Source organism: Medicago truncatula, chromosome 3 (assembly GCF_003473485.1).
Source record: "Medicago truncatula cultivar Jemalong A17 chromosome 3, MtrunA17r5.0-ANR, whole genome shotgun sequence".
NCBI classification, from domain to species: Eukaryota; Viridiplantae; Streptophyta; class Magnoliopsida; order Fabales; family Fabaceae; genus Medicago; species Medicago truncatula.
This window is the reverse complement of record NC_053044.1, coordinates 16,019,341-16,035,302: the sequence shown is the minus strand read 5'-3', so window position 1 is coordinate 16,035,302 and position 15,962 is coordinate 16,019,341. Positions and strand designations below refer to the sequence as shown.

General features: G+C 33.7%; 1 protein-coding gene across 2 annotated transcripts; it reads left to right on the top strand.

The window, feature by feature from the left end:
• Positions 1 to 5,979: 5,979 nt before the first annotated feature.
• Positions 5,980 to 14,409, top strand: LOC25488895 (uncharacterized). Of its 2 annotated transcripts, none has more exons than XM_039832324.1 (6): positions 5,980 to 6,249; positions 7,700 to 8,067; positions 8,167 to 8,661; positions 11,992 to 12,477; positions 12,571 to 13,062; positions 13,543 to 14,409. In XM_039832324.1, exons 2-6 carry the CDS (start codon positions 7,702 to 7,704, stop codon positions 14,161 to 14,163), a joined length of 2,460 nt encoding a protein of 819 aa, XP_039688258.1. In that variant the 5' UTR covers positions 5,980 to 6,249; positions 7,700 to 7,701; the 3' UTR covers positions 14,164 to 14,409. The 2 variants fall into 2 exon arrangements, with proteins under 2 accessions (XP_039688258.1, XP_013459505.1); XM_013604051.3 differs by having other exon boundaries at positions 5,980 to 6,252.
• Positions 14,410 to 15,962: the final 1,553 nt, after the last annotated feature.

Below are 15,962 nucleotides of genomic sequence, written 5' to 3'. Positions count from 1 at the left end.
GAAAATTGGACTTTGGTTGATAGCAACAACATCAGGACCACTGTTAAGCTTAACCAACACCCACATCATCCCCTTCTAATCGATGGTTGGAATCGTGTCCGAAGTTTGTTTCAAATTAAGGAAAATAGAATGATTTTATTCACTTATCAAGGAAATAATCTTTTCTACATCAATATTTACCATGGACAACCTGTGAACTTATCTATGCTACCATCTCAACACACTTATCGGCTAAGCAATAAACACTATGATATCTTTGATGTTCCACTAACACACAATATGGCCACTGGATCACAATTGATAAATTATAATTATATTAATTCGATTTTAATCTTATTTTTTTATTTAATTAATTTGGTTTTAATAATAAATATTGTTTCTTTATATTTTATTTAATATTGAAAATTACATTTTTGTAGACCTTCAATAAGAACATTGGCGACATAATTCGATCAACAAGATACAATGATGTTGTTTTGTATGGAGCAGAGGGGAGTGAAGTAGAATGCAAAGTAATCACGAAGGTTGTAGACGGAAAGAGAAAAATGAAATTCGGAATGGAATGGCAATTGTTTTGTCGTTTAAATGGATTTCAAGAGGGTGATGAGTTGATGTTTACCTTTGTTAACATGTCAAGATCAAATGTCATCAAAGTGAGGAAGATTTAAATGTAATCTCAGTGTGTTGAAGATTTCATTTTTCTTATTTTCGTTTATCTTAATGTCATATGTCTTTTTTTTTTTTTTAAATTTATGTCATGAACTTTAGTATTAAAGTGTTCAATGTTTTTAAATATGAACTTTGGTGTTAAGTATTTTTTAATTTCCTATGTAATTTAACTATTCCTGTCATGAACTATTAAGTGTCACTTTGTATATGTAGTAGTTAATGAAAGTTTCTCTTAGTGAAATGAATGTATTTTTTCGTGACATATAATATCCAATAATTCAAACTGTTTTTTACCTTGCTACTAATTATAAAAAACCAAAACATATAATAGTACATAATATTCATGCTTCTTAATAGATGCACTCAATGTAAGGTCTACTCAATAAAAGGAATCTCTTACAAATTATATATCACAAGCAAACTATTGAATGGTAAAATCATGTCAGGAATCTTGATAAAACTTACTAAAAAATGATATATTTTACATATTTATTCAAACTATATAGGTTAACTCATCTCTACATCCTTCTTATAAATAGACCTTCCCTCAAAAACCAACTCACTTTTTTCATTATCATATATTTTATTTACAATCTTATAAGTATTTTCCTTTCAATCCACTAACAATGCAGTCAAGTTCTTCCTCTACCAGTCAACTACCATCAAATCAAAGAAGAGGAGAGAGCAGCAAAGCTCCATTGATAGAAATTGAATCTAATAGACCTTCTTTCTTAGCTGTTTGCACAGAAGTATTACTAACATAACTTATTAAATTTTCTCAATATATCTTTAAGGAGTTTTATTTATATACTATACAACTAACATTCTTTATTTTATTTTCTAGATAATTTGCGAATTAGATCCACTTTTTGTTGCAGAATATTTCGACGAACTAGAAGAACAATGGATTTTACAAGATGGCATTGGAAATTATCATCAAGTTGTATTTAACAACATCCTCACTATATCAATACTTACTGCCGGTTGGGGTCAATTTAGAGATTTTTATCATATCAAAACAAATTCACTTATGTCTTTCACATATTTAGGTAATAGCATATTCCAAATAAAAATATTCAATGCTTCTACACCAACAAATGAATATCCAAGTTACCATAGGTTGACTACTTGCATTACTCGAGATCTAATGTTTCAATTCACCATTCCAGAAAATTCATCGATTACTTCAAAATTGGTAAGCCTTTTAATATTTACACTAATTATGTAATATTATTTATTAACATTTCAATTTTAATCAACTGTTTAAATATTTTACTATTTTATCTCATTTCATTGGTTTTACATATTTTACCAAATGATCTTGACAACTTTTTACAAATTAAAAACCACGAATATCTTAGATTATGTGGACCATCTAACACCGTCAAAATATGCAAATGACTTTTCAAACATGATCCAGAAACAAATACAACAACTGTTATAATTGAAAGTGGATGGAGAAAATTTTGCTCATGCAATCGCCATTTACACTCATCAACTCTCCCTTTTATCACCACTCTTCGTTCATTCTTTGGTGATTCTCTTATTGGAGTTAATCTTGACAATTTTCTATTTTCTTTTCTTTTATTTCTTTGTGCTGTCAAGCGAACTTTTAAAATTATTTGTATTCGAGGATATTGTGGGAATTCTTATTGGAGTTAATCTTGACAATTTTCTATTTTCTTTTCTTTTATTTCTTTGTGCTGTCAAGCGAACTTTTAAAATTATTTGTATTCGGGGAAATTGTGGGAATTCTTATTGGAGTTAATCTTGACAATTTTCTATTTTCTTTTCTTTTATTTCTTTGTGCTGTCAAGCGAACTTTTAAAATTATTTGTATTCGAGGATATTGTAGGAATATTGGTATCTTAAACATCCTAGATGCTGAGATTATATGTTGGGAAAAAGGTTTGAACATATGTTACACTGCATTGAAGCATACACTTCAATTTATTCAAAGTGTTGATGTTACTAAACATAATTTTTGCAATTATTGAACTCTTCAACTGTATCATATGTTGTGTGAAGAGAATATATAATTTTCCTGCCAATCTTGGTGCTAGCATACAAGAAAACAACATAAATTGTTTGAAGCTCTTGAAATTTGAATTGATCATCACTGAAGGCTCTTTTTACCTTCTTTGTAGTGTAAATTAATTCTCTTCTTGTTATCTCTCTTAAAGATAACTTCTTCTTCCTCCTCTTCTGTTTGATTCACAATCATTCAAACTTCTCACAAATTATAATCAACTCTCATCTAGCTTTAGGGGTACTAAAGTGTTAGCTTGAGCAAAGATTGTAAAAGTCTAAGTGGTTAACTTAGCAACAAGGTGCAAGCCTGTTGAGGCTTACACAATACATAATTATTGTAAGTGTTCAGGTGAACACAGATTGTAAGGTGCAGGATTTGAGAGGTTATCTCAAGCATCATAGTGGAAACTCTCACAAGATTGTGAGGAGTGGACTAACCCACATTGGGGGAACCACTATTAATTTCCGTGTGTTGATTCTCTCTTCCCTATACTCTTTACTTACTGCAAACACAAACACACAAACACATTTACTTTGTTAAACTGTTTTTGCACTCAGACATCAGAACGTTCTGAAGTCTGTCATTAACTTAACCATTCCAAGTTTCAACTTGAGAATTACTTTTTAAGTTACAGGATAATTTTTAAAGGGTCACAATTCAAACCCCCCTTTCTTGTGACTATTTTATCTACTTCAGATAAGAGTATGATTATTGAATTTGTGTGTTGATGATAAGAAGATTAAGACAATGAAAATAAAATAAGAATCAAGTATGAATTGCGAGGTTCAAATAATGAATCTTATATAGTCAATAATCAACACATACATCCAAATTGCAAAACGAAACAATCTCAAACCAAACCTATTAACAATTGAGAAAACTAACAACTAATATACACAAGACATATGAATCAACTTGTTTGAGAATTTCTTGAAATTTGATTGTGAGAATAAAATTGAAAGAAACTCAATTGAAGTAATTGAGGTTGAGTAAAGTAAAAGAAAGTTCATAATCAAATTAAGATGTATTTAACAAGTAATTCATATGTAATTGAAATTGCAGAAATCTAAAAGGATAGGGAAGAGAATGACATTAGGATTAATAGTGGCTCCCCTTTCGTCCTCGCTTCGAGGTACCTCCACTCTTCTTGATTGAAAACGTCTCTATCAAGAACTTCCACTATGTTGAAAAATATTTACAAATTGTTATGGTTACAAAAGATTCCTTTGATAACCTAATCTTCAATCCTAATAAACAACAACACCACCAATCTTCAAGTACTCTTGAAATTGGAAATTCCACAAGTCTTCAAAACTCAAGCTTCCATGCAATACTTGGAATCCCTTCACCTTGAATTCTTCTTTGCTATGTCCGAAGCTTGGATCCCCTTTAACTTCTGAGAAGTTAGAAAGACCCCCACAATTCACTTTGAAGGTGGAAACAAATCCCTCTTTTATTTTAGACTTTTAACCCTCAATCAAGTTCCTTGAAAGAAACCAATGTACAACTCATGTAGCACTCTAGAAATCTATGACTCAAAATCCACAAAGATCTTAAAAAAATGTTTAATCTCAAGAACAAATAGAGAGAAAGGTTTGGAGACTCTAGAATAATATTTGCAATTGATTCAGTTGGTTGGAAGGTGTATGGGTATATCTATATACATACATGGGTGGTAAGTGCAATTTTTGTGGAAAAAACAACAGCTTGATTTGAATCATACTAAGTATCAAACATGTGAAAAAGGGCAAACATGAAGCTATAAAGATTGATTACGATTCAAAGAACATTTGAATCGAATCAAAGATTTTCTAGATAAATAATGATATGAATCAAAATAATACATGCAAGGGAATGAATCGATTTAAAGAGACCAAGATGAAGATTGATACGAATCAAAGAACAATGATATGATTCGTTCATGCAAATCACAAGACTAAAGAACTTAAATGATACGAATCAAACTATTTTGATCTGATTCAAGCATGATACAAATCATAATATTCATGCAACCATTTGAAAAACTCTGACTCATGAACTATGAACTCTGGACTCTCCAAGACTCTGAATCGTGAAACATTTTGAAAAAGCCAACACAATTCAACCCCCCTCCCCCCCTTGTGTTTTTCTCACCTTCAGTGATGGCAGAGTAATTAACAACCTACCGAAACTGTCCCATATTGAGTTGTTAAATCTTTGTCTCATTGAAAGGATAATGGTGAAACAAACCGATTCACCTATCCTGTTAGAAGAAATACTAGGAAACATATGGAAACCATGTAGACAAATGACCTTGATTCTTATGGAAGATAACAAGATTATGGTCCAATTGTTCCATAAAGGTGATATGGAGAGAATTCTTCAAGGGAGCCCATGGCTGATTGACAACAACATGTTTATATTGAAGAAGGCAGTGGTTGGTGAAGATTCCATGACTACTTCGATGAACACGACACATATTTGGGTTCAAGTTCATCAAATCCCATTCGATTTCATGGATACAACCATAATAGACTTGGTTGAGAGTCATATTGGCAAAATGGTTAAGTACGACGAGGAAAACAACTATGATCATTGGAGGAAATATATGAAAATTAGGGTGGAGATTGCTATTGAAGAGCCACTAAAACAAGACCTCATAATTGAATGTGATGCAAGAGATAATACTAGGTTGATGTTCAAATACGAGAAATTAGGTAAATTTTGTTTTATCGTGGTTCCATTGGACATACAAAAAGTTTTTGTCAAAAAAAATATGAGACATGTTTTGCAAGTAGTGGAAAAATGTGAGAGTCTTACCTCCATGCTGAGAACAATTCTTCCGGCGATGGTAAAGTGGCGAGCAAGTGGTTGATAGGTGGTAAAGTGGCGAGCAAGTGGTAGAAGTGGACCCTCATTCAAGGAGTTTAACTATTTACAAATTTATCAAGTGTTATAGGTCAAATGGGTCAGGACTTGGGTGTTGGTGGACTATGGTAGAAGTGCACACTTTTTATTTTCTATATGATTCAATGAAAATAAATTACAATGTTTCTCTCACCTTTACTACTCTTTCCTTTTTAAAATAATTGTCATTTTAACAAAAATAAATTGTTTCAAAATAAATACTATTTTTCGTTTTTAACATAATGTTAACTTTTTTTTTTCTTCTTTCAATTATACGCTCTAATTAATAATATTATATACACAATTTTCAAAGTTTAATAGAAAATAAACAAATAATAAATAAAGATAATTTGATAAAATAACAATTATCAAATTTCTATCTAACTCTTATTTCTCTCTTTCCTAATTCTCTTTTCACATCCAAACACAGATTTCAATTGAGAAACCCTAATCCCTTTCCCCACTGTCCACACGACACTCCAAAATTCAGTCTCGTTGATTCAATCCCATTTCCCGGCCACAGCGACCGCTTCACCGGAAACCAAATCCATCTCCGCCGCCGGATTCCTTTTCCGGCGTGCTCCCTTTCAAGTTTCGTTTCGATCTCCTCCGCCGTGTCTTCACATTGCCGTAGCTCGTCTCTCTTCTTTCTCTTTTGTTTGGTGGTGAGTTACACTTACACAAACTCTCTTCGCTTTCAATTTCGCCAAACCCTTATTTTAATTATATTTTTATTCTATTCAAATTTAATAATAATTCAGTAATTAATAATTGTAATGCCGAGTAACTGATTAATTCATTTTTTTTTTTTTTAATTCAAATTGAAATTTAAAAAATCCTAGTTGTCTAATTAATATTTGTGATGCTAAGTTACTAGTTACTGACTAATGGTAAGTTCGGATTTTAGTTTGAGTTAAGGAAAAAAGGAGTAAATATTAATCTAACAAATTAACTACTAACCTTTGCCATTCAAAAATAAAAAATGGTGAGTCCGGATTTGCTACATTTATAGACATAAATGGAAAATAAATGGAGTAAATCCGGATTCACTAATGGTTGTTGTTGCGTTGTTGCTTTGCGGGTTATAAATTGAGGATTTCATTTGGAGTGAGATAGACACAAAAGTTTGAGAAAAGTTACAACAACAACAATAACCAAGCCTCTACTAAGTGGGGTCGGCTGATGGATCAAATAAAGCCATATTGTTGGTATACTTTTATGATACTTAACGGGAAGTATCCGAGAAGTATTGGAGATATGGATACAAGGTGGATATTTTCCATTTCTAGAGTATCCAGGCTTCATAAGTCGTGATGTGACCTTGTGACCTTGGGTTCGCCGCACCGCATTGACAACATAGTGTGTGTGTGTGTGTGTCTATATATATATATATATATATATATATATATATATCCGACTGACATTATGTGAACTATGTAAATTAGCATTGATTTGTGATATTTTATTGAATGTGTAGATTATTTGATCTGATTGGTTTCTCTATTTGAGTACTGTGTAATTTGCATACTCAAATGTTTTTCAAGGTAAGTTTTGATCACAAGAGCCTTACGTATGTGTGATCTTTGGATGCTTCACATCCTTGGGTTTGCTTATGATGTAGATGTAGATAGGCTTCAAATATAGCCCGAGTTAAAATAATCCAATTTGTCAGAGGCTTTTTTGGTTAACATGCATTTCTTTTCGAACTTAGTTTTGGAAGAGTAGGAATGAGATTTTTAAGTCTCCATCTATTAACTTCTCGTGTTGTATTCAAGAAATTTGTAACATAAGGATTATTGTTTTATTAATTTAATCTGATTTGTAGTTTGGCAGTTGGATAAGCAACATTATTAAGTTTTCATATTTAAGATCATCACAACTGCCATATCGTTAATTTTAAGATCAGCACATCAACCCAAGTTTTGAACAATGGTTTTTCTTTTTAAATTTATACTCGCAGTTCGGAAAGTATTTTTGCATAAGCAAATATTTTTTTTTAAATCCCTATTGTAACGTCCTTCTTTTTCCTTACTCAAAATCCTGCGACTCTTTTATGTTTGTTCATCTTGGTACACAAGAAAAAGTATCATAGTGTATTACCTGGACTTTCAGGGATGCATCCAAAAGTATACCAGACTCGTAGCTCTACTGCTATAGATCGAGGAGCTGCAGACCGAGGAAAATACATAGTCTGGACAAGTGAAATGGACAATTGCCTGACTGATGTGCTTGCAGAGCAGGTGGAAAAGGGGAATAAAGTGGATAACATCTTAAAGCCGGCAGCATTTGCCGCTGCACTGAAAGCATTAAATGAAAAGTTTGGTATGCATATGACAAAAGGACACATAAAAAATCGGCTGAAGACTTGGAGGAAGCAGTTTGGGGTTTTGAAGGAACTCATTTCCCATAGGGGATTTGTTTGGAATAAGACACAAAAGATGGTTGTGGCCAACGATTCTGTGTGGAATGACTACATCAAGGTAATATTGTTACCTGCAATACAATATTCACCCCATTAATTTATAGTTTTCTGTTTGTTGTGTGATAAGTAATAAGTAAAATTCTTACGATACCTGCAGGAGCACCCTGATGCCAAGATTTTCCGAGCAAAGTCCATTGAAAACTATGATAAATTATGTATAATTCTTGAAAGTGATCAATCAATTGCAAGAATTTCTGACAATGTTACTGAAATTGATGTAAACTTCACAGTTGATGACGAGGAGCCAGATCTTGTCATTTTATCTGAAACACAAACTGATGGAAACCTGTCTAAGCACCTCAGATGGACAGAGGAAATGGATCACTGGCTTGGAAAGATTCTCGTAGATCAAGTGAGGAAAGGGCTTAAAATAGATAATGTCTTTCAGACAGAAGCATATGACAAAGCTGTTTCCGCCATGAATGCAAAATTTGGGCATCATCTAACAAAATTTCACATTAAAAATCGTCTTAAAACATGGAAGAAACAGTATGAAATAGCAAAGGAAATTCTGTGTCATGCTGGATTTAAATGGGACGAAACAAAGAAAATGATCATTGCAAATGATTCAACATGGATTGACTACATCCGGGTATGTTTTCACCTATTCGACCTTTATAACTGTTAAGTACCAATGGTTTACAAAGTATTTATCTTCTTATGCAAACAAAGTCATTTACATAGTTTGCTTCTCTTTTGTTTTGGAAGAGAAACCTTTATGCAGTAGCAAAATGAATTTTTCTTTATATTCTTTGCAAAAGTCATAATCCATTGTTCTCATTAATGAAATTAATTTGGAATGAAATAAGGTAGGTAGGACAAATTTTTTGAATTCACTTGCTATGTAAAGGCATCTTTACAGCATCGAATATTTGCACATGCATCTATAATCTTTTTTCTATTACTGTTAAGGCAATTGAGTGATGATATTTTCAAAACCAATGCTATTTAGATGAAGTTATACAGTAAAATTGGTCTCTTTGTCAAAAGGGATACCATTATGTTTTCTATGCTTCACATGTTGCAAAACATCCTCTAGTTTTTATTTAATGTATAACATTGTAACAAGTATTTTGGGGGATGGATAGTTGGATAGCTGGTTGTTTTCGTACTGCTTTAATTTTGTAATTAGAATCCCATATTTTATTTGACATCCCATCTGCATCAGATTATCATTTGTTTCAACCTTTTAATATTGCCTGAAGAAAATGATATGTAGCAAATAGTCAAAGTGAACTGTAGTAGCAAATGTCAATAATTTACAGCTAGCTCTCTGTTGATTTTAGATTATTAGGCCTTCAAATTCAAGATTAATGTATTCCGGCCTTGGCTGTCAATGAAGGGTAGGTATAAACATTTAAATTAGAAAGTTTTTTGTTTGATAATAGAGTCATGAACATGGTTGTCAAACTTGTGATCCTACCTAAGATCGTTTGGATATTGAAAAATTGTAAATTGTGGGATCTTTTTTTTGGTCAAGTAGCCGAGTGGTTGGAGCTCACACATTTTAAATGTGGAGAAGTGGGGTGTCCGGGGTTTGAACCCTGGCACCTGCATATATTATGCAATGTCACTACCAACTAAGCTAAGCTCACGGGGACAAATCGTGGGATCTTAACATGGATCGTAAGATCCCACCAAAATGACAATTATATTTTATTACTTTTTATATCATAATTTTTTTGTGAATTATTTATTATCTAACATTAATTTATTCTATTTGTTATTAGTATTAGAACCTTTTTTTTTTTGTTATTAAGATAATAAAAACTGGACTTAACAAAAAAAAAAAAGGGACAAAAAAGAGAATTTGGCTCAATGACCCAATTCCCACGTGAGAAACCTAGCTAACACTAGTTACAGTCTCCTCTAATCCTATTTTTTTTTTTTTGTTTTGAAGTCTCCTCTAAAGCTAGTTGTTACTCTGCCTCTCGTCTCATAACTGTTCGTCTTCTCTACAAGCCACCCACTTTGCCTCTTGTCTTATCTTTGTTCATTTTCTCTATAAGCCACCCACTCAGCCTCTCTCTCAGGCGCATTCCGAGTGGAAAATGTATGAAACCGGGTTGAAAAGGCGCTACTGGTACCGGGCCGGAAACAGGTCAAACGGGCAAGATGTGCGAAACCAGCACGAGGAAAAGTACTAGGAAAAGTACTGCTCCCAAGATCTCATGATCTTCCACTGTGGACGGGCTCATTCCATGATCTTAGCACTGATATGATTGAGGGAGAAAAATGCGTGAGAACCATGGTCTTGAATGAAACAAAATGCTCAAAGAATTATTAAGGAAACATAGCAAATAACTTATTTTTGGTTAACATGTAACTAACTTGAGCAGTGTTCTTCAATCGCGGCGTTAACAAGTTGCTAGTGTTCCACGATACGCTATTTAGTACAAAATATTGTCAAATAGCGCCTCTTGGTGTTGTAGTACTTTTGTTCAGCGTAACATGAACAGACCATTTTTTTCCACGATCCGCGATTGACAACATGAACTTGAGTCATAGTAGTTTATACACATTATTCCTCCAACCATTACATTAATAGTCACCTACACACTAATTGTTCAGCCAAAAATGGATTTGTTTTTAAAATCTGATCCGTTGAAATCTGCCCTTGCCACGTGTTGCACATCAGTTACAGAAACTGGAGCAGATTTGGACTCTCCCCAAATGTTCTCCAACAATTTGAGCAAAATGACACTTCTTGTTGTCGATGACGACACTGATGGCAATAGATGTATAATCCCTCTATCCCTCTCACCGGTATGTCGTTTCTCACTCAGAGTTGTTTTTCAAGTTCATGCCATTGTTTCCCTGATTTGCACTTGTACACCCAATCTAGCTAATGACTTCAACCTGTGTTGTTTGGGCTGCTTAAGTTGTATGGTCCAGGTCGAAAATTGGAGCCTGACCCATGATGAAAATCCTATGCACAAAGATTTTCCGCCCCACTGTTTTGCGTCTCGCTACTGCTTAGGATTGAACAAGGCAGGGGGGTGGTGGGCATGGTTTGTATATGCAACCTTCCTCTGATTCCCTCCTCCAAACCACAGATCAAATACCCAAAATATTGACGATCTGATTATTGCTCTACATGTGTTGTCAGTCACTCAAATTCCAGAATCTACTCCTCTGCACTGCCTACCTTCCATTTGTTTCCCTTATTCAAACTTCTGCTAATAAATTGGGGAGGCAACATTTAAGTTAAAGCCATTGCCTCATCCTTCAACCTGTTCAAAAAGATTCCGATGAGATGATCTTGCTCTCTAATTTGCAATGGTTTCAAACTTCTTTATGTATTCCTTGCACACTTCCTTCCTCAGCCAAAGGAGCACTTATATGAGTTATGCGTAAGGTTGACCTTAACTGTTCTTGTAGGTGATCCAATTAGGGTTTGGGACATAAATCTCCCACCATCAATAATAGTAGCACAGCATTCAGAGTTCATTTTGTGTGTGTTCAAGTGTCATATTTAATCTCTGTAGTTTTGGTTCATTTTTTTATTTAATTTTGATTAATTTTTATTCAGATAATCAACTTATCAATTAGTTTATTCTGAAAGACCGTTAATTATGCAAAAGAGATGGATCACACTATTTGACAATTCAAACTTGGTTGTAGATTTTGCATATTAGACACTCATGTTTGAGAAATAAGGGAAGTGGCAAAATTATAGTTTCTCGGAGAAGTTAATGTAATAGAATGAACAGTTTGCAGTAAGACATTGGAGAGGATGCGATGGGTAGAGAAAAAAATCTTGTTTCGCCGTAATTTAAAACCGTATTTTATTATTTCTGTATTTTTCATTGGTACACTGTTTGCAGATAGCTCTTAGTGGCACTCTTGTATTTGTCTTGCTAATAAAATGTCAGTCCCTACCAGCATTAATTCTTGCTCCTCATTTTTTCTATCATGTCAGACACATCCAGATGCAAGGACTTACCGTGCTAGGGTCCTGGAGAACTATGAGCAGTTCTGCACTATCTTTGGCCATTTCAACGAGCCTTTGCATCGCAATGATTCTGTGCCTTGTGATGAGCCTTTTGAATTTGAAAGTGTCTGTCCTGTAAATTATGATAGCAATCTTAAAGATGTAATGAAGCATATGAGGTGGACAAGTGATATGGACAGCTGTTTAAGTGAGATTCTCGTGCAGCAAATTAAACTTGGTAACAGAAGCAGGTTTGACCACAAATTAAGACCTGCTGCATTGGAAGCTGCTGTGCTAGCTATTAATGAAAAGTTTAAGCTTTACATGTCAAAAGATCATATTAAAAACCGTCTTAAAACATGGAAGAAACAATATGATATCCTGAAAGAACTTCTGGGCAAGAGTGGCTTTGAATGGGATGAGAACCGAAAAATGGTCATTGCAGATGATTCTGTATGGAATGAATATATTAAGGTGCATGTTATATACTACTTTAAATTTCTATATGGCATTTGTTGTAGCATAACACAATATTACTGTTAAGCTTAATACATTTTTCTGGAGCAGATAAATCCTGATGTTCGAATTCTTAAAGGACGAGTCATCAGAAACTATGAGGAGCTGTGCATAATCATTGGTCACATTGATCCACCAGGTATGATCACTGCTCGTGCTAAGATGGGTATGCTTACAGATGATAATGTTGTGGAAGCTCAAGAGACAAATTACCATGGAACTGACAATACAACAGAAAAAGGAAAGAGTGTGACATGGACTGATGAAATGGATCTTTGCTTGACAGAGCTGCTTGTCAAGCAAGTGATGTTGGGAAATAAGCTTGAGAAAAATTTCAAGACCTCAGCTTACATAGCTACTCTAGCAGTTCTAAATGAGAGATTTGACCTGAATTTAACAATAGAAAACATTAAAAGCCGATTAAGAACATGGAAGAAGCAGTATGTCCTTATGAAGGAAATGCTTTCTCGTGGGGGATTTGAGTGGGATGAAGGACGTAAGATGGTTGTTGCAACTGATTCAACATGGAATGAATACATTAAGGTATAGTTATTCAGTCTAACTTCATATTCATTTTAGTTTCAGAAGTAATTATGGTTACATTTATTTGCTATTGTAGTACTTTAACTAGTGCTCATTGGATGTCAAGATTAGGTCATTAAGCCTGGTGATCTTGTCATAATTTTTAACCATTTGTTATCTTCTCTATGTAATTTAATCAAAGACCCATTATTATAGTAGCTACCAAAATACACCAAAGATTGTATTTGAATGCGCATCTTTGACTTATTTTTTGTTTGTGCATTTGGTTGGGTTCAGTTGCTTCAAACTGCAGCCACAACCATATTAGGCACCTTTGGGCTTTGTCCCAATGAGTGCTCAATAGTGTAGATGCTCACACACTCCTGCAAGGTGCACCATATGTTGGTATATATGTGTTCCTATATATTCCTGACTAATCGCAAGTATATATGTATGTGTTCCTAGATAATCGTGATTGATCATTGGCCTGTGTATATTCAGAAACATCGAGATGCTAGGAATCTGCGAGACAAACGAATAGAGAACTACAACGAGTTAGGTTTGATTGTTGGCAACGAGGAAGCTAGTGGAAATTGGTCGGAAGACACTGAGATGTTTGATGTGAACCTTGCTCCTAACTTTGTAGAGAATGCGGATGTAAATCTTACTCCTAACTTTGAAGAGCACACTGGTGTAAATCTCACTTCTCACTTTGAAGAGCATGCTGAAACTCCAACACCGATGTCAGCGAATGAAGAGGAGATGAGCCATGATAATGCAAGTGATGAAGTGGAGGGTTCATCCGAGCAAACAGGGGCAAGGCCTTCGTCATCACATTCAAAGCAGCCATCAAAGCGGAGACGCACCGATGATGTGATGCTACAAATGATGAATGTTATGGCTACTGATATCGGCCGGATAGCCGATGCATTGACCGAAAGAAACAAAACTGCGTGCTTGGAGGAAGTGGTTGAAAAGGTGCAGAATATTCCTGACTTTGATGATGATCTCATTATTGAAGCTTGTGAATATTTATGTTTCGATGAGAAGAGAGGATTGATGTTTTTGAATTTAAAAGAGAGATTGAGAAAAAAGTGGTTGTTGAAATGTTTGCGTGGTTAAACAGGTCATTGTATTATTTCATCTTGGCATTTGTAGTATCCCCTTTTAGTCTGTTTCATTCTATATAGAAACCAAAACTGCTTCGAAAGGGGAAACATTTGTGTAAAGTCAAGCTGTTTCAGCACCTAATTCCTTGGATCTTTGTATCGTAGGTAAATGTGTATATTTTGAAGCTTTTAAAGTGAATCTGAAAGCTTGTTCTGCATTTGTTTTAGGGTGAAGGAAAAAATATATATCATTTCAAAATTTGAAGAGAATAAGTTTATTCTCCCAACATTCCTTAAAAAAAATGGTTTATTCTCCAACCTAACACTATGTCTTTATGTCTTGTATTTGTTCCTTTGACATAAAATGCTGATGATTAAGTTAACCACGGAAAACATAAATAAAATATATTCTTAAAATATATTCCATCTAGGATGAAATATAAGCAAAAACGATAGTTAAAAAGTTGATGTTTGCAGACTAAATTTTTAATTACATTTTTTTTTTTTGAAAGAAAAAAAAATGTTGATGTTTGCATTAAATTTTTAACCACATATATTGATGTAATAACTATCATTTATATTTCATTCTAGGGAGAGTACTTGATAATAAATATATACTTTTTTATGTCGTTGGACCGTCATATTATTCCTAAGGACTTTAAAGACCTTCGGAAGGGCTTCTAGACCCCCTCAAGAAGGTCTTAACACCCTTAAAAGAGGCCCAAGGGCCCCGGGCGCGCATTACCCGTGGCGCCGACTCAACAAACATCTAGAATCTTCTAGAAACCGCCCTTAAATACGTAAATACCCCTATTACTTGAAAGTTAAGCAACCAAAACCCAAGCCCATAAGAAGGCTATAAATACCATCGTTGAGAAGACTCTCATCTATCCAATAATCAGTCTAAAAATCCTAATTTACGATTCTCAACCCTAGAATCCTTACCGTACTTTTCTGCAAGTACAGTCGTAAATTGTTCTAAGTCTATTAATAATGATTTTAAATTACTCATAATGCGTAGAGAATTATTTTAACACATGAAGTTTTTATTTTTTATGATCAAATATATGTTTAATTGCTATCAAAAACGTTGTGCATGTTTATTACAACTTAATTTTAGGTTTATATATTATTATAGTTTAAATTTATTTTAGTGATCCATCCGAAGTTTTTCTTTCTCCACCACTTTTTGTATTATCTTTTTCATTTTGTATCTCATTCCACTATCATAAATACAATAAGTTTTGAAGTTTTTCTCTTTTATTTCAATGAATGTCATGTTTTTGAGCGATTCTTAGTTGGTCACAGGATCAAAACATTGTATTTGATCACTTCCAAGATGAATTTCTCAACCAAAAAAAAAAAGCATCGCAAGATAAAGAATGTTATCAAAATGGAATAAAATATATTCATAAAAATACTCTAACATTTTCTTTTTTATTTGATGAAATCAATGAATGTTCTACCACTTTATATAAAATATATTCATAAAAATATTTTTTTTAAGAGTCTAAAATGGAATATATTATCAAAATAAAGTGTTTTCCTTAGCAGAAAATATACTAAGGAGGAGACAACAAAGTCGAAACAATATTTACAAAAAGAATTTGTACATGATTGAAAACAGGAAAAGAAATAACCACTAGCCTATACCCAGAATGGCAAACTGACTAAGCCACCACTCATGGTAATTGGAGGGAAGAGAAACAAATTTCGCCTTCAACCACGTAAAAGCAAGGGACTTAATCTTATCTACCACCTATAAAACCGAGCATATTTTGTCATTGAAAATTTTGTTATTTCTTTCCTTCC

Excerpts from the sequence above, each read along its gene's own strand:
- LOC25488895 (XM_039832324.1), top strand. The coding sequence starts at position 7,702 with ATGCATCCAAAAGTATACCAGACTCGTAGCTCTACTGCTATAGATCGA. Across the intron at positions 8,662-11,991 it reads CATGGATTGACTACATCCGG|ACACATCCAGATGCAAGGAC; the intron begins GTATGTTTTCAC and ends CTATCATGTCAG. Across the intron at positions 13,063-13,542 it reads CATGGAATGAATACATTAAG|AAACATCGAGATGCTAGGAA; the intron begins GTATAGTTATTC and ends GTGTATATTCAG.